General features: G+C 40.5%; 1 protein-coding gene across 1 annotated transcript in view; it reads left to right on the top strand.

The window, feature by feature from the left end:
- Positions 1-22,902, top strand: part of LOC149469842 (multidrug and toxin extrusion protein 2-like) — a 147,634-nt gene that overhangs the window by 74,389 nt on the left and 50,343 nt on the right. The window contains exons 8-11 of the mRNA XM_089668440.1: positions 3,177-3,274; positions 5,042-5,155; positions 18,149-18,216; positions 21,979-22,087. Coding sequence (XP_089524566.1) covers positions 3,177-3,274; positions 5,042-5,155; positions 18,149-18,216; positions 21,979-22,087 — 389 coding nt within the window. The remainder of the gene's footprint in view (positions 1-3,176; positions 3,275-5,041; positions 5,156-18,148; positions 18,217-21,978; positions 22,088-22,902) is intronic.

Here is a 22,902-nt window from a genome sequence, read left to right as displayed (position 1 = left end):
CAGGGAGGAAAAAGTAAGTGAACCTTTGGACTTAATAACTGGTTGACCCTCCTTTGGCAGCAATAACCTCAACCAAACGTTTCCTGTAGTTGCAGATCAGACCTGCACAACGATCTGGAGTAATTTTGGACCACTCCTCTTCACAAAACTGTTTCAGTGTAGCAATATTCTTGGGATGTCTGGTGTGAATCGCTCTCTTAAGGTCATGCCACAGCATTTCAATCGGGTTGAGGTCAGGACTCTGACTGGGCCACTCCAGAAGGCGTATTCTGTGCTGTTGCAGCCATTGTTTTGTTGAATTACTTGTATGCTTTGGGTCATTGTCCTGTTGCATCACCCATCCTCTGCGGAGCTTCAGTTGGCGGACAGATGGTCATACGTTTTCCTACAAAATGTCTTGATAAACTCTGGAATTCATTTTCCCATCAATGACAACAATCTGTCCAGGCCCTGAGGCAGCAAAGCAGCCCCAAACCATGATGCTCCCTCCGCCATGTTTTACAGTGGGGATGAGGTTTTGATGTTGGTGTGCTGTGCCTTTTTTTCTCCACACATAGTGTTGTGTGTTCTTCCCAAACAACTCAATCTTGGTTTCATCTGTCCACAGTATATTTTGCCAGTAGTGTAGAACATCCAGGTGCTCTTTTGCAAACTTCAAACGTGCTGCAATATTCTTTTTGGACAGCAATGGCTTCCTCCGTGGTATCCTCCCATGTACTCCATTCTTGTTTAATGTTTTCCTTATTGTAGATGTGTCAATAAAAATGTTAGCATATGCCAGAGATTTCTGTAGGTCTTTAGCGGACACTCTGGGATTCTTCTTTACCTCATGCAGCATTCTGCGCTGTGCTCTTGCAGTCATTTTTACAGGACGACCATGCCTAGGGAGAGTAGCAACAGTGCTAAACTTTCTCCATTTGTAGACAGTCTGTCTTACTGTGGACACATGAACATCAAGGCTTTTGGAGATACTTTTGTAACCCTTTCCAGCTTCATGCAAGTCAACAATTCTTGATCGTAGGTATTCTGAGAGCTCTTTTCTGCAAGGCATGGTTCACATCAGACAGTGCTTCTTGAAACCAGTAAACCCAAAACAGGTGTGTGTTTTTTAAGGGCAGGACAGCTGTCAGCAACACATCCAATATCATTACACTGATTGGAGTCAAAATTGGCTCACTCCTGGCTCCAATTAGCTCTGGGAGAAGTCATTAAGCTAGGGCCTCACATACTTTTTCCTCCCTGCACTGTGAATGTTTACATGTTATGTGCAATTAAACCATGGCAACATCTAATGTTTGTGTAGTATTATGTTCAGCAGACTGTGTTCTTCTATTGTTGTGACTTAGGTGACGTTCAGAGCACATTTTATGCCCAATTCATGCAAAACTCCACGTAATCCCAAGGGGTTCACATACTTTTTCTTGCAACTGTACATAGCTAGTCTGGCTGAAATAAAACAAATGTCCATCCAGTTCAACCATAAAGAAAAAAAAATCCTACACCCACAGTTGATCCAGAGGAAGGCAAAAAACCCAGCAAAGCATAATTCAATTTGCTCCTGCAGGGAAAAAAAATTCCTTCCTGATCCCCGAGAGGCAATCGAATATTCCCTGGATCAACTTTACCTATAAATGTTAGTAACCATTTATATTGTGTGTATCCAAGAAAGAATCCAGACCTTTTTTAAAGCAATCCACTGGGCTGGCCAGAACCAACTCTTAAGGGAGCTTATTCCACATTTTCACAGCTCTTACTGTGAAGAAACCTTTCCGTGTTTGGAGATTAAATTTCTTTTCCTCCAGATGTAAAGAGTGCCCCCCTGTCCTCTGTGATCACCTCAAGGTGAATAACTCTACACCGAGTTCACAATACGAACCGTTGATGTATTTATACATGTTGATCATATCCCCCTTAATCTCCTCTTCTCGAGAAAGAATAAATTCAGTTCCTTTAATATTTCCTCGTAGCTGAGCTCCTCCATGCCTCTTATCAGTTTGGTGGCCCTTCTCTGCACTCCAGTTCCCCAATGTTCTTTTTGTGAATTGGTGCCCAAAATTGAACTGCATATTCCATATGAGGTATTACTAATGATTTGACAATGACAGTGACAATGTTTAAAGAAAACCTTTTATTAGTGACTGTCACTGTTTTCCCCCAATTGAAAATGCTAGTTGAATAACTGTGATGGCTTTAAACCTTTTCATTTTTTCAGATAACTATTCAGCTGCTTTTACACTGCTCCTTTGCAAAAATGTGGTAAAAACGTATATGGGTATTTGCCACGTTTCTAATCCATTCTGCACCTGTGAAAAAAGGAGACCTGGCTCCAAAAACAAACCAAAAATACAATTGCAGGTGCATTTTTTATGTGTTTTAGCCACATTTTTTATGTATTTTCAATTTATTTTAATGGGGAGGTGTATTTTAGTGCTCACCAAACATGCACCAAAAATGCTGCATGCAGAACTTTTAAAAATGCAACTGACCCACAATGGACTGATGTGAAGAGCTCTGTAGAATTTAATGGTCATATCTTTTTCGTCCACTTTTGGTAAGGCAAAAACGGAAGAAAAACTGATCAGTGTGAAAGAATCCTTCAGGTTTTCAAATACTGGCTTCAAAACTTTATTACATATTCTTATCAGTAAAATGAGAAAAGCCAGTATTTATCTGTATACCAGGTAAGTGACTGAAAGTACTGAAACAAGACTGAGCATTTCAGCACAATAGCCAGACAACTTTCATTTTAAGATAGAGAGGTTTTCAATGGCAGCCTTGAGGTTTCCCATGTAGCAAGCTTGCTATAACTGTATAGGTGTAGATGCAGGATCATGGTGATCAAGACCCAGCAGTGTTTCTGTGCATTACATGATTTTTATTAAATGAATAAAGTGAAGTTTTAACACATCTCTTTAGTTTGGGATGTACTGATTACATACAGACTAAGTGTAGATGCCCCAGAATCAGATAGGATATAGAGTGGAGAGATGAGTAAGGAAATACAGGCAGCCATGTTGCTCCAATTCTGATTGTGTGTGTTGCTTAAGGTTTGCATGATGTTGTAATATAAATATCTAATCAACAGTGTTTTTGTATTTACTTAATCAATTTCTGAATACATGTATTTGTAAGTACTGTATATATCCATGATAATAATTTACTTATATTTTTTTCAGAGGTTCAGCTTGGGCAAACACAGTTTCTCAGTGGATGATGTTACTTACACTTTTTTTATATATAGTTGGTAAAAAACTATATGTGGAAACATGGGGAGGTATGTTAAAGAAGTACATAGTTGGGGTCTTTTCTCACATGGGAGGCACAGCTGCATACAGAAAACATGTTCAATTCAATGACAGGCAGATGGCTGCACAAATGTGCATGGATTTCCAAGTGCTTCCCAAAGTATGCATCCAGAGGTGCCTGATGCACAGGTCAAATTGCAGCCTGATCCCATAATGGGATTACAGCCATTGGCAATGGTGTACAGAACAGTAAGCGTGTGTGTATGACGCCTTGCAAAAGTCAGCCATTATATCGATGACCTGCTTTTAGTTTTGAGTGGTACATTGGAACAAATTGGTGCCTTTGTTGAGTTTCTGAATATCAATTAATTCATTTAACAGTTTAAGAGTGATGTAATTTTGGAAATAATTGATTTTTTGAACATTACTCTAAGAAAGGACGTTGTGACAAGTGAAGTGATGACTACCACTTTTAAAATAGTATGCCGTGGGAACACCACCCTGGAAGGTATCAATTATCATCCCTCCATTATTATTAGGGTCATATCAGCAAAGGAATTTATTAGAGCATGGTGGAACTGTTCTCATGACCTGTTTTCTTTTAAGGAAATAGACGTCCTTACAGATAGGTTAATGGCTAAAGTTTATCCAGATTGGTGTATCGAGAGAGCAAGAGCCAAGGTATCACATCTTAGATGGGAAGTTTTGTTGGCTGGTTCATCTAGGATCTGGTGCCAGCAGAACAAACCTATTTTTGTGTTTTCAAAGAAACAAAATAAAGCAGTATCACTAACACCTACCTATTTTGAATATGGATAAATAGTTAGATCATTTTTTGAAGGAAGGTTGTTGATTTTCGAGCAGAAAGGTTCTTACTTTGGGTAGTCTTCCAGTCTTCACTATAGTTTTCCTTTAAAACAAACATGTGCTTTGACCTTATAGAGATCAAAACAATGGGTTCACTGTAATGGTGGATCTACCAGCACCACATATACAGAATATTTTCTCTTCACTCCCCTTCCTCTTTGTTTAACCCCATAGAGCAAAGAAAAATACCCAGCACTTCTAAATATTGGGAAGTATGTGACTAATTATTTCATGCCCCTTACTCCCATATGATAGCACTGGTAATTGTTTGTTCAGGTACCTAGAGCTTGCATAGGGCTTCTTGTCCTCACTCCTGGCAGCTAAACAAAATGGTGAGGAAACAAAAGTTAGGTAAATATAAAACTTTGGTTTGGCATTGGCAAAGCACAGTTTCAAGTTACACTAAACAATATCTTTATTCCCCCACAATCATTCATATAAATCTGCTACTTAATTGCTCTGTAATCTGTTTTTATATGAATCCTTCCTTAGTGTGTTTCTCTGTCTCCTTGTAATTTCTTCCAGGAGCTTCCAAACCTCTAATTTCCCCCCTATTCAGTTTGTTTGAAATGAGCATTGTATATTAATTGTGGACACATGCACATGCAATTGCATGGCAGCAAGCAAGAGTGGGTGGCTATGTTCCTACATACAGTGGGACCATGGAGAACAAACATAGACACCCTCTAACTGAAAGCTTGATCACAGAAGTTAAAAACAAGAAATGTGGAGCTTAATTTAACAAGCTGAAGTTAGAAGCCGATTGGCTACCATTCAGTTGCACCAGATTTTTTACTCTCCAGTTTTAGTAAATCAACCCCTAAGAGACTAATACACAATGCTCTTAATATATTCAATGTACCGCAGTGTTTATGGTTGTTTAGATATACATGCTCATCCTTCTGTTTTGGAAAATGTTCTCTTCTCAGGATGGTCCAAAGACTGTCTCCAGGAGTGGGATATATTCTTACGTCTTGCTATTCCCAGCATGCTGATGTTTTGCATTGAATGGTGGAGCCTTGAAATTGGAGGATTTTTAACAGGTTGGTTTCTGCATTTTATGGATACTTTTGCTCACCTCTATCTGATGTATTTCCAGGGTCCTGACACTCTTTTATGCCTTCTACTGGCTCTGGATGCAGTGTTCTCTTTATTTTTATAGGTTTAGGTAGCCTGTCCACCTTGGCCAAGAGGTCATCAGTATGCATCCTTATTGGTTCAGCTTCTTATTAAGGGCAATTTATGAATCTCAGAGTGATTTTTTAACTCAATGATATGACTCCCTTTTGCATTTCAGATTGACTTCAGTTGCTAAACTTGCTTGTGCTTGCTTTACTAGTGTTCTGATTGTCCTGAGAGTCTTTGTCTCTGGTCACAACTATCTTTGGTGGCACTTCCAAGCTATTCTTCTGTCAAGGGGCATAGATAATTTTCTATTCCTGGGGTAAAGGGGTTAAACTCTCTCAATGTATTATATAGTTTTCAAATTAATCAAATAAACAGCGCAATACTCAACAAATGATACATAAAAAGAAAATTACTAGTATAAAAATTTAGAAGTGTCCAAAATAAATGTGTCCAACAAACAAAAAAAATATAATAAATTTTGTTTGGAGAAAGGAAGTTGAAGAATCTTTTTAGTCTGGTGTGGTGGAATGGAGGTCTGGAGGCGTTAAGAGGGGGTGTAGGATCCCTAAAAGTCCTAAAAGGCTTACTATTAGCCAATATCTGGTGAGTGTGATTAATGTTGGTTTCTCACTGGTGGATGGTGGAAGCACTTATTACAGAAGGATAATCACATTATAAATGTATTCGTTTTTGGTGAAGCACTTTGAAGTTGAAGAAAAAGGCTAAAGTTTCATAATGTTATATATATATTTTGATGATTTTTGATGGACACATTAATTTTGGACACTTTAAATCACATTATGAGTTTTATTATGTGAAATTTATTTTTTTTTTTTGTTTGTTGGATACATTTATTTTGGACACTTCTAAATTTTTATACTAGTAATTTTCTTTTTATGTATCATTTGTTGGGTATTGCGCTGTTTATTTGATTAATTTGATGATTTAGTGTTTACACTAGTGCACAGCAGCATCTTATATTTTTTAGTGGGAGGGGTTTGTTCTGTGCTGCAGGAGTATATATTTATAAATATTATATAGTTTATCTAGCTGACATCCCAAGGTTTGATATACCAACTGTATCCCTACTGAATTAATTCCTTACTTGGAGTCATACTAAGGCTTTTTTTTTTAAACACTATAAAGTTGAAACACACAGTGAATAAAATGCAGTTGCAGGAGCATTGCTAGATATGCAATAGACCTAGGGCACCTCCAGGCACACAGAAGAGTCCATCCCTGTGGCATGCACTGTGGCAAATGGTGGGTGTGAGTAGATCATGCATAACAGCGGAAGCATCCGAAAGGGGAACAGTTAAAGTGATACTAAAGACTATTTTTTTTTTAATAAAAAAATGATATTGTACAGAAAGGTAACTTTTCTCTTCTTCTGGCAGTCTCCATCTGTGCTTTCAGCTCCTCATTCCTGAGGGTGCCTCCTGTAGCAAGCCAGGTGTTATGGAGTAACCTGCACATGCGCAATCATATTGAGCCCCGAGCTGAGCTGTGTTTGTCCACAGACACACACAGCGCCAGTAAGTCACGTCCCCACTGCCTCCTCACAAGAGTTTGACTGGAGGCAGAAGGAGCCTGTGGTTTCTCCTGTGAAAGCAGGAGGTCAAGGGAACAGTGCTGGGGCTAGAGACAGTACTAGAGTCGTGACGTGGAGCAAGTTAAGCGTCAAAGGACAGGTAGTGGGGCATTTTTTACATTAATGCAGAGAATGCAGCAGCACTCCTTGGGGGGCAGGGTGAAACATGTTGGGGGTGTGGCATGGCTGTTACACTTTTTCACCTGGGGTTTGCAGAGATGTGGGGAGCATATGAAAGTTTTCGTCCCTGTACATTGCTGCCTGGAGCTGGGACGAGCTCCTTCCTAGCTTGCTCTCACAGTGGTTGGCTTAATTGATTGGGATCCTAACAGCCTGAGTAGTATCCACGCTTTCAGTTTGGGGTCATAGTACTAACTGTATACAACTGTATTCACTGCATGCATTTGCTGTAGTCCTTGTACCCACAAAATATGATTTAATTACTAAGCCAAAATTAAAGTGGAACTAAACCCTCCTACCCTGCCATCTTAGCCTCTGTTTGATCTGTGACAGCCATGGTGCTGCTCATGTGGTCAGTGATGACACCAGCTATTTGATGGTTTGACAGTTTGGTTAACAGCACAAGTACAGTTAGCATTCCCAGCATACTAGAATGAAACTGTTTTTTAAACTGTTAAATCAATTGGTCTAATTGTGCTTTAGAAGGCACACAGACACACATAAACTTCAGGACAAAGGATAATTTTTAAAATATAAACTTTTACATTTTATATGCTTTTTTGCCCACTGAATATAGACAGAACGTTAATGTTTTGTTTGATCCTACCTGTAAGAGGAATTTCAATGAAAATGTTAGGCACTACCAGCAACTGCTTAAACAAAAAAATCTTGTAAAGATTGCAATGCTCCTTACTGTTCCTCATTAGGAGGGACAGCCTCTCTTTTGGGACTAAGTCCCTCTGCCCCTCCATAGTTGTCCCTTTTTGTTTTAACCTGATGTCTACAAATCTGTTAAAGATGTAATATTTATCAAAAATAAGTAAATTAAACCTTTCAACCTCTACGTATTGCATCTGTTATTAGGAAAAGATGGTACAAAGGAAAAGTAGTGGTAGAATCTGTTTAACCAGTAATTATTTTGCATATTAATTCTTCACAGTCCTTGTAATTGGGGTGTGGCTTTTGCCTATATACTTTTTGCTACACTATGTCCCTCTTTCCAAGAAATTTGGGAAGTATGAATTCGTGTGGAATAGGGAACTTACAACAAAGCATACAGAATGAACTAGTATTGAAATGGGTTGCATAGTATAGTGTACAGCTTGAGATGGTCCAGAATAGGGACTGTACTGCACATCATTCAGAATGAGCTGATGTGGAATACAGAATATACATTTTAGTCATAAGTAGACATGTGCAATTTGTTACAAATCACAATTCAGACATTTTCATTATGTATCCAAATCTCCGAATAACAACAGTAATGTATTTCAATGAATCTGAAATAAATGATAATGAAACAACGAAATTCATTTGTTTCATTCAGATGTTTGAAGCATCTGAATTAGCAAAGGATCCAAATAGTTTTGTTAATAGTTGGTTGTCAAGGAGCGGACGTCCACCATGTCCTTGACAACCATGCCTCATCTGCTGTCAGCAGGATTCCCCACTGACAGCAGAATTTAAACAAAACAATTGTCAGCATTTCATTTTTTTAAACACAGCATGGGCCCCCCAATCCATACCAGGCCCTTTGGGTCTGGTATTGATTTTGAGAGAAACCCCATGCCTAAATTTTATAAAATGGCATGGGGTCTCCCCCCAAAATCCATACCAGACCCTTATCCAAGTATGCAACCCAGCAAGCCAGGTAAGGGGGAGGACGAGCGAGCTACCCCCCCAAACCATACCAGGCCACATGCCCTCAACAAATCGGCTTGCCCCATGTTGATGAGAACAAGGGCCTCTTCTCCAAAAGCCTGGCCTGGTGGTTGTGGGGATGCAAGGGGTATGACTTACCAGAATCTGGAAGCCCTCTTTAACATGGGGACCCCCAGCTCCCCCCCTCCTCTTTCACCAAACAAATGTCAGAAATAAATAAAAACAAACACTACCAGTTTTTGACAAGTCCTTTATTAAGAAAAATAAACATGTTCCCAGATGTAAATCCAGAGTCAATCACAATGAACGCTGACCCACATGAAGAAAAAATATATCCTGCCACCCGCCAACCATGAAAATTCTCGCTGAGAGACACTTGCCGAATGACAGCTGATTCTCTCTTATTTACATAGTGCTGTAAAGTTAAGCACCGTACACACGCTGAGAATATTGAACTAATGATTGACTGTTTTTTTTTTTTTGCATGCTAGTTTAATATAGAAAACGAAGAGGTTACCAAAGTTATGAAAATTCTCATTTGACAGAGTACAACTTTGGAAGTGATGGAATGTATTGCATTGTAATGTAATCTTTTGTTTCTGAGTATGTGTGGTCTGGATCTTCCAGTTTTCTTCAGACAATTACTGTATTGATTAAATGAAAATCGTTCGTTCTGGTATTGTGCAAGAAAAAATTTTGTGTTTGTCCCTTTGGATATTGTCGCATAAACTATTGTGATCGGCTCTGAAAGCTGTGGACTAATGATCAGATTATCGGACGATCACTCCAAAAGTGGTATTTTATGGCCAATTTTCTCATCGAGTGTAAGGACCTTTACTGATCGTTTATCTTTAAAAGAATGAGGATGTAGTGGAAGAGGTGGTCCTGGGCATGGTTCTCTTTTGGACTGGCTGAAGTGTGAGTGCAAATGGTTCCAGAACACTGCTAAAAACAGGAAGTAAAGCACTCGGACATCACATGTGTGCCAGTCACATTGGCAAAACTTGGCATCTAAAGGCTCCCTGTGGTCTATTGAAAAGGTGGAGTGTTTACTGTACATATGGGCAGACATCAGCATACAAAAGCAGCTGGAAAAAACACAATAATGCAGAGATCTTTGGCAAGATTAGTGATGATCTCAAAGAATGTGAATACCAAAGAAGTATAGAACTATGTTGTGCAAAGCTGAAAAACTGTGGGCTCAATATCTAAAGGTGCGAGATGAGCTACATAAATCTGGCACTTCAGCAAATGAAAAGGATATATTCCAGTGGTATGACGCTCTGGACAAAATAATTGCTCTTAAACCAAAGAGGGGTCTGAATGTCACATTGAAGAAGACCATCGTTACTATCTGAGAACAATATGGCATCTGATAACAGTATGGAATTTATACCAGCTGATACCATGGTGGCAACTGTAACTTTGATATCATTGTGGAGGACACAAGACCACCAAGCCCTCAGAGTAGTAAGTAGTCCATTTTAACAACTACTCTCAAGATCATTATGTGTAATATGCAGTAACTCCTCTCAGGCATTATGAGCTAATGTTTATATTTATGTTTACTATTTTTGCTTACCTGCACAGTAGCACCATGTGCTTCTGATCTGACACACAATGCTATCTAAAACAGAGGCTCGGGAGTAAGCTGCACATGCTCAATTTGGTGTGTGTTGCTAGATAGTTTTTTCTTTTGTTTTTCTTGGGAGAGTGCATGTGATCAGCACAGGGCCAATCAGCACTGTTCAGACAGAGGTCAGGGGTCATGCATGTGGCAGGCGCAGCACCCTTTGGTGCCTAGTGTGCTGTGGCATTAGAAAAATTATGCAATTGCTGTTTCTTTGTTTGATTAGACTGACTTTACTCTGTAATTCCTCCAATGCCGCTCTATGGATGCAGTAGGTTTAAAGAGCACACCGAATACTTTAGTTACCTTCATTAATAACTTCAATCTTCTTCATATAACACTGCTTACAATGGCTTGTTTCTTTCATATTACAGTGGTTTAATTTGTATTACATTGGGTTGATTCGATAGCTTATCTCGTTAGATTATTCGATTATGATTACTCTACAGTGACTTGATTCGGTGGAACTACAAGTAAACACACACAACAGTTTTTAGACACAGATCTACCTGCACTGTTAAACAATAGAGGAACACACAAGTGCATTAAATACCTATTTGGCCTTCTCTGCCTCCATGGAGCTTCTCTGATTGGAACTTTGTCTGTTTCCTCCTCTGTCTGGTGAGCATGTGTCTCTAAGATATTCTAGCAGGGAGTTTTACACAGGCATAAATGTGAAACTGGCTAGGATTGGTTAAGGCTCTGTACAGTGTGAGGCTGTCTGTGATTGGCTCAGTTCTTTACTAACTCTTAAAGGCATATTTTCCTTTTCTGCTTCTGCTAACACAATGAATATATAAATGTCATATAACAATCAAAGACATAAATTACAGCAATGATTCTGCTTTTGGCTTTAACATATGCACATATACACTGTACTGAGGTTATTGGCAGGTTTGGTATACACATATATGTGAACCATATTAGCAACCTAGGACTGGTCTTAGCTGGCCAGCTACAATGCATCCTCCTACAGCAGAATGAAAATTTCTCCTACAAGCTGTAACCAGTGCTCTGCTGGACACTGATAGAAGTCACAAGACTGCCCTAACTGCTGATGTGAAAAGGTATTTAGCAGTTTATATATACTAAAATAATTATATTTCCATGTCCTGTGTACTGTGGGAGACCAGATATAGTGACTGCAGGGTCCTGGGTTTAGTAACACTTTAAATATAATTTCTGCTTTCTGAAGTTCTTCAGATAATGTAATTAACAAACCCTTATCCTTTTGTATGATTTTTGCCCATTCCTTCCATGGGAATTCATCTACTTGAGATATATTATATTGTACTGTATAGGAAGAACACTTACATTTTTCATAAGCATATTAGTTAAATTTACTCTAATTCCATTTACACTGATTCCTGTAGAGTCTCCTTCTATGCAGTACAAGCCTTGATTCAGGATCTCTATTCGTGTGCAGGAAAGGAAGAAAGCTTTAACTGTTTCTGAGTCTGTCATAACTTGAAAACAAACCTTCCATTTTCCTACAAGAGTGACAAAGTCATAGGAAATTTTCACTTTTTCTGTTCTTGCTGTACATAATGAATGATTATGGACACAAGAACGAAAATACCTTTGTCCTTTTTAGGCAAACAGATTACTTTAGATTGGAAATGCAAACAAGAAGATAAATCTAGTTGTTCTGGTTGAGAATTGTTAGTATCCAAAGCAAAATCTGTAAACTACAGTTGATGATATCTAACAATTGAATATCACTAACTGGCAGAACTAAGACTGTAACTGGAACTAATATGCTATCGGAATCATTGAGGTACTATAACATGCATGTGGATTACATCTTGCCCACTTATTTACCCATAAATCTGTATGATTCTTTTGCAAATACATATTCATTTGGTAAACTCTGCAAAATACCTAGCGGAGTTATTCTACTTTGGAATGCTTGAGCAATTGTTTTAAAATTGGTAGAATACTCTGCCTGCATCTCTATACATGTCCTGGCTATGTGGGAATGTTGCTTACTGTCCATTACATTTAAAGTAATTTTTTGTAAATGGACTATAGATGGGCCTATAACTGTAGCTGTCTTCATTAGCATATTTTCTAATATTTGATTTAGATTTCTCTGAAATTTAATACTTTTACTTCCCACTAAGCTTGCTGTTTCTAGATCAGGCTTTAACATAATAATACCCATACTATTAGTAATACTTCCAATAGTACCAACTCCTCCAAGAATTCCTTCTACTATACCTAGTTTATTCCTGTTATTATTTTTACTGTTAGTTCCAAACCATTTATCCATACCCAATTCCATATTAACTAAATATTCTTGACATTAGGGATACTTTGATGAAATTTACCATTCAGAAATGTTACATATCCAAAATATAATCACAAAATGTCCTCTCAAGAGGTTTCTGGATTGGAAATAACATTTGAAGTCTCACATTCCATAGGATAATTTTTTACTGATATTCAGTACTCATATATTTATTTGTCATTTAGATTTGGACTACTTTGATGATAAAGTTATTATTTGTCCAATCTATATTTCCAAATTTACCCTTATGAATTATATTAGTTGAGCTATGGAAAAGACTACCCACAAATTCACCATTTCTCTACCAGGTTAATAGAGCATTTTGAGGTAAGTATATTTGCATAATACATATCAAAGTTAAATTATCCTTTCCTTCGTTAATTTGGAGAGATTGTGCAGATACTTTTATGTCTGGAATACTCAAATCCACAACTGTAATAGTCACCCTCACTTTAACGTGAGCTAAACTTTTTGTTATTTGAAAATCCCACTCTAATTACATGTCCTGTAATTTTTAAGTGTTCAGGATCCATAAATTGTAAAGAATATTACGTTAAAAACCAAATATCTCTTTTGGATCCTCTTAGTGAAGAGGAACCTACCCTATCTCTTCTTAAATCACCAGTCCAACTTGTAGACTCATTTCCTTTTAAAACTATGGACCAAAATCCTGTATCTATTAAATTACATTGACATGTACCAGATCTATTATTATGTACATATGATCCTTGCAAATTTTGTTTTGTATTCTATTCTGGCTTGTATTTCAATAGTGTTATTATGAAAAATATACAGTTCCATACAACAAGTAACTCCATAACCTTTACAAGGGTATCCATATAAATCTACAGCTGTGTCATTGTCACTGTATCTTGGAAAATGTCTCTTGTGCCTGTGTTCCTCTTTGATGTAGGATCTCAGACTTGTTCTTTTCTGTTGAGCTGGAAAACGTCATGTATGTTTTTATGAATGCAAATATCATTAAGGAAAAAGGGAGTCCTGTGATGATGATTTTGACCCTTAATAATGTTCTTTCAGTTTTTCCGATGTTATCGTTATTAATTCTTGACGTTTGTTGTTCCTCCATGTTTGATTATCAGAAGCCATTTCTGCAAAAGAAATATAGTATCATTACCTTGGCATAAATAATTGCATTGATCAGTGTGAACCCATATTTTGTGTTGTCTCCATGCATTTTCTACAGAATTGAGAGGTTTTTGGACTTGTGCCATTACACCTAGTGTATCCAAAATATCAAAAGGGCCTTCCCAATTACTTTGCCATGGCCCACTTTTCCTAAAGATTTTAATCATGACTTTTCCACTTTTCTCAAATTTTGAGGAGTGTGAAGGAATCATTTTTTGCATGTGAGAAGCTGCATGTGGCAAAATGGTGTTCTGATTGTCTTGCAAAATCTGTAACCATTTGGATTTCTCAATTGCTTCTTTCTGCAGAGTAGACAAAAAAAGGTTCATGTGGGAACACAAGTGGCATTTTTCTACCTATCATCAGTTCAAATGGACTGTTTTGTGTAGATGAGGATGTTGTACTTCTCATACTCATTAGAAAAAAAAGGTACAGCATCTACCCATGAATTTCCTTTGTCTAGTAACATTTTAGCAATTCTGGATTTGATAGTCCTGTTCATTCTTTCCACAATACCTGCAGCTTGCAGATTGTATGGAACATGACATGTTTGCTGGATTCCCAAAATTCTACACATTGCCTGCATTACTTTACCTGTAAAATGAGATCCACGATCTGCACTGACGTTTACTGGGATCCCCCAAGTTGGAAAAACATGATTCTTGCAGTTGTCATTGCATTGTCTCTACGTACAGGTAAAATTTCAACCCATTTTGAAAAAACCAACAACTATGAGAGCATATCTGAATCCATTTTTTCCTGTTGGCAGTGGTCCTATATTGTCAAGTTGTAATATGGACCTTGCATTATCTGCTGGAGGAATTCTTTGGAAAGGAGGTTTATGTTCCTTTGGTCTGAGGTTCATTTGAGCACAAATAAGGCAAGATTAAATCACATTGTCTACAGTTTCTTCCATTTTTTACACTGACTGTACCTGTGTGTCGAATAGGGTGCCCAGATACACTATCCTCAGCATGGAAATGAACTGGCTCTTAACATGGTTGATTAACTGTCCAAATCCTACCAAAGTATTCATGACCTCTTGGAAATGGGATGTTATCCAGATAATGCAGAACTCAAATTCTCTGTTCCTGAAGGGGGGCTAAGATTGCTATTAGCACTTTTGTTAAGGTTCTTGGTGCTGTTGAAATGCCGAAGGGTAGAACCTGGAATTGGAGGTGAAGACCATCTAGTCTCTGGGCTGCATGGTTAGGATGACTGTATTGAGCAATTCTATTTTGAAATATCCCAGGAGATAAATCTGTTTAGCCTTTTTATGTCCAACACTGGTCTCCAGTCTCCTGACTTTTTGCGTACTAGAAATACCAGAGAATAAAATCCTGAACATTTCTCTGACTCTGGGACTGGAACCATCATCTGTTGTTGAATCAGTGTTTGGACATACAGGCATATCATTTCTGCTTTCTCTGAAGATCTAGGGACCCTGGTGGGCAGGAAGAAATGGCCCTGTGGAATCGTGGAGACCACCCACTGGTCTGTACAGTACTCCACCCAAAACTGAATGAATGGCCTGAGGTGGGCACCCACCAGACTGGTTTATGTGGGCCAGGAGTCAAAAGGACTTCTGAGTGTCTTGCATGGAAGAAGTTGCTTTCAACTTTGCAATTTTCAAAAAAGTGACCTTTGAACCTTTCCAGCCCCTCTGTACTCTATGCCAAGCCTATGTGTTCTAGCTTCCCTAGACTTTTGCAGAAATGTGGCCCTTGCAGTAAACTTCCTCCTCCTACCTCTGTCCTGGGGGATTAGGCCACTCTTCCCCCCCAGGGATTCTGATGATTGCTGTGTCCAGTTTTTCGCCAAATGGAGCCTTGCCATCATAAGGTATTCTACACTATGTTTGTTTTGAAGAGAGATCCGCCGACCACAGCTTTAGCCATAGGGCTCTTCTTGCTATGATAGAGAACAACATTGCTATAGCAGAGCGTTTTAGAATATCTATGTCCACTTCTGCAACAAAATCCAAAGCCTTGATGATGTGCTCAGAATCTATGCCTTATCTAAGGGCCACCTCTATATTGTCAGTCCAAGCTCTAGTTGCCCTGGATACTGCAGGGCATGTTGAGGATCTTTTCTGCGTGGCGATGAGCTGTGGAAGGCGGCTGGGGAAGAAAAATAATGAAAGGGGAGATCAGCTAGAACAAGATAAGCGAATAGACCCACAGTTCCATACACAGACAGAAAGAATATTGATCAGGAAAGTGGTATTGTCCCCTTAAGCCTGTTCCTCCCCATGGACATTGTACCTTGGGCTTGTTCCATGATATTGTGACAGGAGGGACAGAACTGTCACTGATAATTCCTGTGGAAGCCACTGCCATAATGCTGGGAGTGCCTTATATACCCACATTATGCATGGTATAACCAAGATAACACGCGCGACCGTGCATGCCTGCCGCATCTGCATGATGACTTCATCATGTCCCTTCAAGGCCCGCATCCTGCAGCTGGAAAAGCTATGCATAGCCAGCGCCCAAAGTGCTGATACTAGGAAGGGGGGGGCCCGATACCTCACACAGTGCAGATCAGAATGAAGGGATGGAAAAATGCCTGCTTACCCACCTGGAGTGGGAGGTGAGAGAGGGAGGGTGCCATACTTTATCCCATGTCTCCTTGCCCCCAAAAAGATCTACAGAAAAACAGGATCTCTCCTACTTACATTTAGCAGCCCCAATAGTGGGACCTCAGTACAGGAGAGCATAAAGCTGTAATGACTGCACTGAGATGGTGTGGTAAGGGCTGATGTGCTGACATCTGTGATCCTGAAGGTTTGAGTATGCAAAAGAGAATGAAGTGGGGATGATCCTTGTCTTTCTTTTATACAGTTAATGTGGTCCTGTGAGTTGATTGTGGGTGGAGCTACCAACCATAGGTATGCTGCCATGGAGGCACCAGGAAAGTGTGCTACGGCAGCAAGATTTCCTTCCCATATCATATACACAAACAGTCGCATACTGATGATGTAGGTGTGCTCAGAATCACTTGCTTAAAGTGGTTGTAAATGCAGAAGATTTTTTAACTTACTGCAGTCTTTGCAGTACAGTAAAACCCTTCTGCATGCAGTTCCCCCCGCAGCCCCCCCAATACTTACCTGAGCCTGATCTCGATTCAGCGATGTGCATGAGAACCAAAGTTCTCTCATTCCTCATTGGTTCAGATACAGCAGCAGGAGCCATTAGTCCTGCTGTCAATCAGAGCCAGTTATGAGAAGCAGGGGCCAGGGCTGAGCCCCGTTCTGTGTGTCGGACACACACAGCCGGGTTTGGGAGGGAGCACACATGAGTGTCCCTGCCTTAAGTGAATTGCTTTGGGGGGCACTCAGAAAGAGGGGGAGGGTTGGACCCCAGAGCGCTGGCAGGGGTCCCCAGAAGAGGGGTTATCAGGGCTGCTCTGTGCAGAACCATTCAAGTGTACAGATCAGGTAAGCATACCATGTTTGTGTCAGGGCTCCCAGGTATGACCAGAGGTATGTGACTGACGCAGGGAAACTCAGACTTCAGATATGTTATAAACAATATAATTTATTAACACTAACAATACAAACATAAACGCAGTGCAATACTAAAACATAACACAGTGCAAACAAACCAAACCAACCACCCACAGATAACAGTACATACAATGCAAGCGTCGTCAGGCAGGCCGGGTCAATAACAATCGGGCAGGTAGGTACAGGGGGAGCAAGCGGAGAATGGTCGGGGTCACAAGCCAGGTTCAGCAGGTAGCGGGCAGCGTGGTACAGAGGGTCAGGCAGAGGGATGGTCAGGAACGAGCCGGGGTCAGAGCAGGAGAGGGTCAGCGTAATCAGAACAGGCAGAGTTTGGCAACAAGGAAACGTACTAGCAGGAACACAGGAACAGGAACAAGAATGCAGGATTACAAGATACAGGGCCCAGGAAAAACACACACACCAAGGCAAAGACTGCAGGTCTGGCCATCACTTAAATACACCTGCATAAGCAGTTTCAGGTGTTTGGCTGACTGCAGGGTTGAGTCTCTAATTGCTGGGAGCACCCGCTGGCCAGCCCTGGTACTGCAGCCCACAAGGCAGGTGAGTCCCACCACTACTGGCAAGTCCATTCCTAACAGTTTGTTATTTTAATTTAAAAAAATCAGCAACAAAAAGTCAAGCTTTGCAATAATTTTAATGTCCAGTGTGAGTGCAGACCAGCAGGGCAGTAGGGTGGGGAACAAGGGGACTCCGGCTCAGGTCACCTAAACCAGTCCAAGTGTGGTTGTAAAGAGCTCCACAAATTGTTGGCGCTATATATATCCTGTATTAAAATAATAATAATAATAATAATAATAATGTGGTTATTGTTGATCAAGTAACTTAGCAAAAATGTGCATGGACAGTTGAAACAACTACTGACACATTTATTTTTTTTTAGGTCTTTTAGGTGTTGTGGACCTGGGAGGACATGCAATTATATTGGAGTTATTATTACTGGCTTCATTGGTATGATGGTCACCATTTATGTATTTTAACATTTATTAGTCTACCTAAAGTGGTATTAAACCCAAAAACAAAAATATATTTTGCAACTTATCAATCCTTGCATGGGGTTGTTGGCAGGTGCAGGTAGCTTGCCTGCCACTAGATGGCTCTGTTCCCAGTATAGTATGGTAAGGGAAAGTTGTACATGAGTATTGGGTCCCTTTAGGCTAGGTTCACATCTCTGCATTCCTGCGGACCACGTTTTGCATGGGCACGAGAGCCCATTCATTTAAATGGACTCCCGTGCCCCAGGACTAGCAGGGAAGAAGTCCCTGCACTTCTTCAGAAAACGCAGCCCACACAGGAACCTCAGTTCCCAGTATGGTTGCGATTTCCAGTGCGGGGGCGTGCCATTAGAATTAACGGGTCCGCATTCTTCTGTGTGGGTGTTGCAGATGCACAGATTTTTGTGTGGATACACAGCAGCACCACCCGCACAGATATGAACCAGGTGTTAGGCTAGGTTCACATCTCCGCATTCCTGTGGGCCACGTTTTCCGCGGGCACGAGAGACCATTCATTTGAATGGACTCCCGTGCACCGGGACATACAGGGAAGAAGTCCCTGCACAGATGTGAACCAGGGATTAGAAAAGTCCCTCCTTAGTGATGTGATGCATGGCATTAGTGTCCATATAAACACTAGCAGTGGGTAGAGCCTAAGTAGTCAGAACATGGGAGCAAAACACCTCATAGCTGCTAACATGTAGTCCCCTACAGAGCTGATTTAAAGTCCCAAGCAAGATAAAACAGCATTTGTGAGTATTGGGGAAAGCTTAGGCCATATATGCCATCTAGGAGCATGCCTAGCTGGGCAGATCCGCAGAAGGATGTTCGGAAGAAACTGGTATGCTATAGAAGGCACCTTGATCCTACTCAGAGATGGAAGCTAAATGTTAGGGACTTAATGTACATAGAGAAATGGCCCGAAATCTGTGTTGCTCCCAAGGAGAGGAGGTTCAATAGGAAGATTTGTGCTTGCATCTACTGTTGTGCATTGTTCTGTTAGTGTGTCAAATGTGATATCAGATGACACGGAAATCTGGGGTTGTTGGCAGGTGCAGGTAGCTTGCCTGCCACTAGATGGCTCTGTTCCCAGTATAGTATGGTAAGGGAAAGTTGTACATGAGTATTGGGTCCCTTTAGGCTAGGTTCACATCTCTGCATTCCTGCAGACCACGTTTTGCATGGGCACGAGAGCCCATTCATTTGAATGGACTCCCGTGCCCCAGGACTAGCAGGGAAGAAGTCCCTGCACTTCTTCGGAAAACGCAGCCCACACAGGAACCTCAGTTCCCAGTATGGTTGCGATTTCCAGTGCGGGGGCGTGCCATTAGAATTAACGGGTCCGCATTCTTCTGTGTGGGTGTTGCAGATGCACAGATTTTTGTGTGGATACACAGCAGCACCACCCGCACAGATATGAACCAGGTGTTAGGCTAGGTTCACATCTCCGCATTCCTGTGGGCCACGTTTTCCGCGGGCACGAGAGACCATTCATTTGAATGGACTCCCGTGCACCGGGACATACAGGGAAGAAGTCCCTGCACAGATGTGAACCAGGGATTAGAAAAGTCCCTCCTTAGTGATGTGATGCATGGCATTAGTGTCCATATAAACACTAGCAGTGGGTAGAGCCTAAGTAGTCAGAACATGGGAGCAAAACACCTCATAGCTGCTAACATGTAGTCCCCTACAGAGCTGATTTAAAGTCCCAAGCAAGATAAAACAGCATTTGTGAGTATTGGGGAAAGCTTAGGCCATATATGCCATCTAGGAGCATGCCTAGCTGGGCAGATCCGCAGAAGGATGTTCGGAAGAAACTGGTATGCTATAGAAGGCACCTTGATCCTACTCAGAGATGGAAGCTAAATGTTAGGGACTTAATGTACATAGAGAAATGGCCCGAAATCTGTGTTGCTCCCAAGGAGAGGAGGTTCAATAGGAAGATTTGTGCTTGCATCTACTGTTGTGCATTGTTCTGTTAGTGTGTCAAATGTGATATCAGATGACACGGAAATCTTTGTGAAAATAAAGTAAAGTGTAGAAAATGTATTTTGTGTGTGAAAATTCCTTTATTCTTTGATATTGTCAGGAGCGTGTTCTATGACAGCTGCTGGTCTCATTCCAGCATCCTGGTTCTGGCTGAGCTGTATCCTCCCTGTCTGCCTGTCCATCTGCAAGGTGATTGATGCAACCAGGCTCTGGGTGTAGACCAAATCTGTTTTGATGCAGTCAAGCCCATAGCGTCTTGCATTTGATAGTGTTTACAACACGTGCTTCAAGCTCAGTATTTGTCTGCCCTATTCCTGTACCTGGACCTTAGCCTGCTCCCCGCCCTACCTGCTAGTTTGTATTCCCTTGTTGATGACCTCGGATTGGATTCTGACTACGCTCAGAACTCAGCCTGCTCTGAACCCAGATTGTCACTGACCATTTTACCTGTCTGCCTACAACAAGTACCTGTTCACTGTGCTAAGTTTGCACCTGCCCCTGCGTGGTAGCCAGGCACTATAGCATTGTGTATAAGACATGTGCATCTGAGCACTGGTAGGCCTGCTTGCCATATGGGAAAGGGGTCTGCAATGGAACACAGAAGCCAGATATAGTTCCTGACCACCAACACTAGGGGTAGGTGTGACAGATAATAAGGCCTATGGCCCAGGATGTTGAGAGCGGGCCTCTGGTCAGGAGTATGACACAATGGGGTTTATTTACTAAAGCTGGAGAGTCCAAAATCAGACTCCCTTCTGCATAGAAACCAATCAGCTTCTAACCTCAGCTTGTTCAATGAAGCTTTGGCAATGAAACCTGGAAGCTGATTGGTTTCTATGCAGAAGTGAGTCTGATTTTGCACTCTCCAGTTTTAGTAAATAAACCCCAAAATGTCATACTGTTAACAACAGGTGAGCAGTTGTCCCATCCAAGAAAAATCAGTCTAGGGACTTGTGAATTTGGCACCAACAGCTGCCCAATCGTTGTCACCCTTACATGGTGGCTGCATCAGTTTTCTTTTTTAGATGAAACATTTGTACCTTAATGCAGGGAATGTATTAAGGTAAAGAACATTTTAACTTTAGAACCGCTTTAATGGAAATGTTGGCTGTCACTGTAGTGCTGGAAATCTGCTGCAAGCTTGTTTAAGGGAACAGCCAGCACTTCAATTCAGATATGCATTCAACTAGGCCAGATATGCCAGATATCAAGGATGCTATAGTATTTTTTCATCATCACATATGAAAACAAAGGACATGTTACACTCCAGATAGTTATACCCACAGCTACTCAATCATGGATGCCAGCTCACAGCTCGTCTAGGCCACATATCAATATTATGCAAGAAAGAAAAGAGCTGTACTTCTGTTCAATCATATATTTATATAAACAAATTCTTTTTACATAGACAGTCCAGCTGAGCTCTCTGATGCATTTTGCTTAGGATATGTTTAATAGCAGAGTCTCAATTATTAAACTTATATTGTACAAAACACATCAGAAAGAGAGCCCAGGTGGATTGTTCACGTACCAGGAATTTGTTTCTTATAAATACTGAACAGGGGTGCAGCTCTTTTCTGTATAATATTTATTTTCTCATCTCATCTTTCCACTTGGATAATGGCTGTATTGTCTATGGTTGCAGGAATATACCATGATAAAGTAAAAAAATACACTACTAGCAATGCATTGGCCAGATTTCTATTTCATATCATCTTTTCCTCAACAGCTTCCCCTTAGCTTTGGCACAGCTGCCAGTGTCAGAATTGGAGTGGCTTTAGGAGCGGGAGACATCGAACAAGCCAAAAAGTGTACTAAAGTTGTACTTTACTGCACAGGTATCTGGTTTCTGTGAACATAACTCTCAGTTCTCATTTTCTCATTTATACACTATATTTTTGTGTTTGTATTTTCATGTGACCGTAGTTGCAATAAAGACATTTTTTTAAAAAAGTTTTAGCAGCTGGAGGAGCACTGTGTAGTGTTCTCCTATGCTGCTCTCTTTTCCCCTACCCCCACTGTAGTAATGGCAGAGTAGGCTGAACTGCTCTGTGTAGATCCCTCATCCATTTTTTAGTAGAGGACAGGAATGCTAGAACCTCTGCTAGCTTTTTACTGCTGTATATGTTTCTGTTGATTATTTTCCCTCAGTTCCTGTGTGATGAAACTGTTGTCACTGTGACAGTGAAGGAAATCTATTGGAAATTTGAAAAGCAGTAAAGACCTGTCAGGGGTTCTAATCCTTCCCCACTCCATCCAACACAACTACAAATTTTATGACTAGACATACACTGTAACTGTTTAAGAAAGCTAAATAATAAACCTTATCTATTATTCCCTCTGTCTTTATGTAACTGTTGTGTTTTGCATACTGCTCTGAATGATTCTTATGTCAGCAGTTAAACAGGGGGATAATTTCAGTACGAAGGTAGAGTGGGCAAGGGTTAGAACCTCTACCATGATTTTATTGCTGTCTGTGATCCCAATAGAGCAATTCACCCCTCTAGGTTTTCCTGATAACCATATTTATGGGTCCTAGGCAGCAAAATAAACCAAAAACAAAGGTTCTAACACTTTATCCAAATAAAATGAATGACTGTAGATACACATTAATAGCCAGTCCTAGAAGAAATTTGATAAACATTAGTCTTGC

Source organism: Staurois parvus, unplaced genomic scaffold, assembly GCF_062004578.1.
Source record: "Staurois parvus isolate SC_StPar_1 unplaced genomic scaffold, SC_StPar_1.0 ptg000058l, whole genome shotgun sequence".
NCBI lineage: Eukaryota > Metazoa > Chordata > Amphibia > Anura > Ranidae > Staurois > Staurois parvus.
Note: the sequence above shows the minus strand (reverse complement) of the source record. Positions and strands in the feature narration are given on the sequence as shown.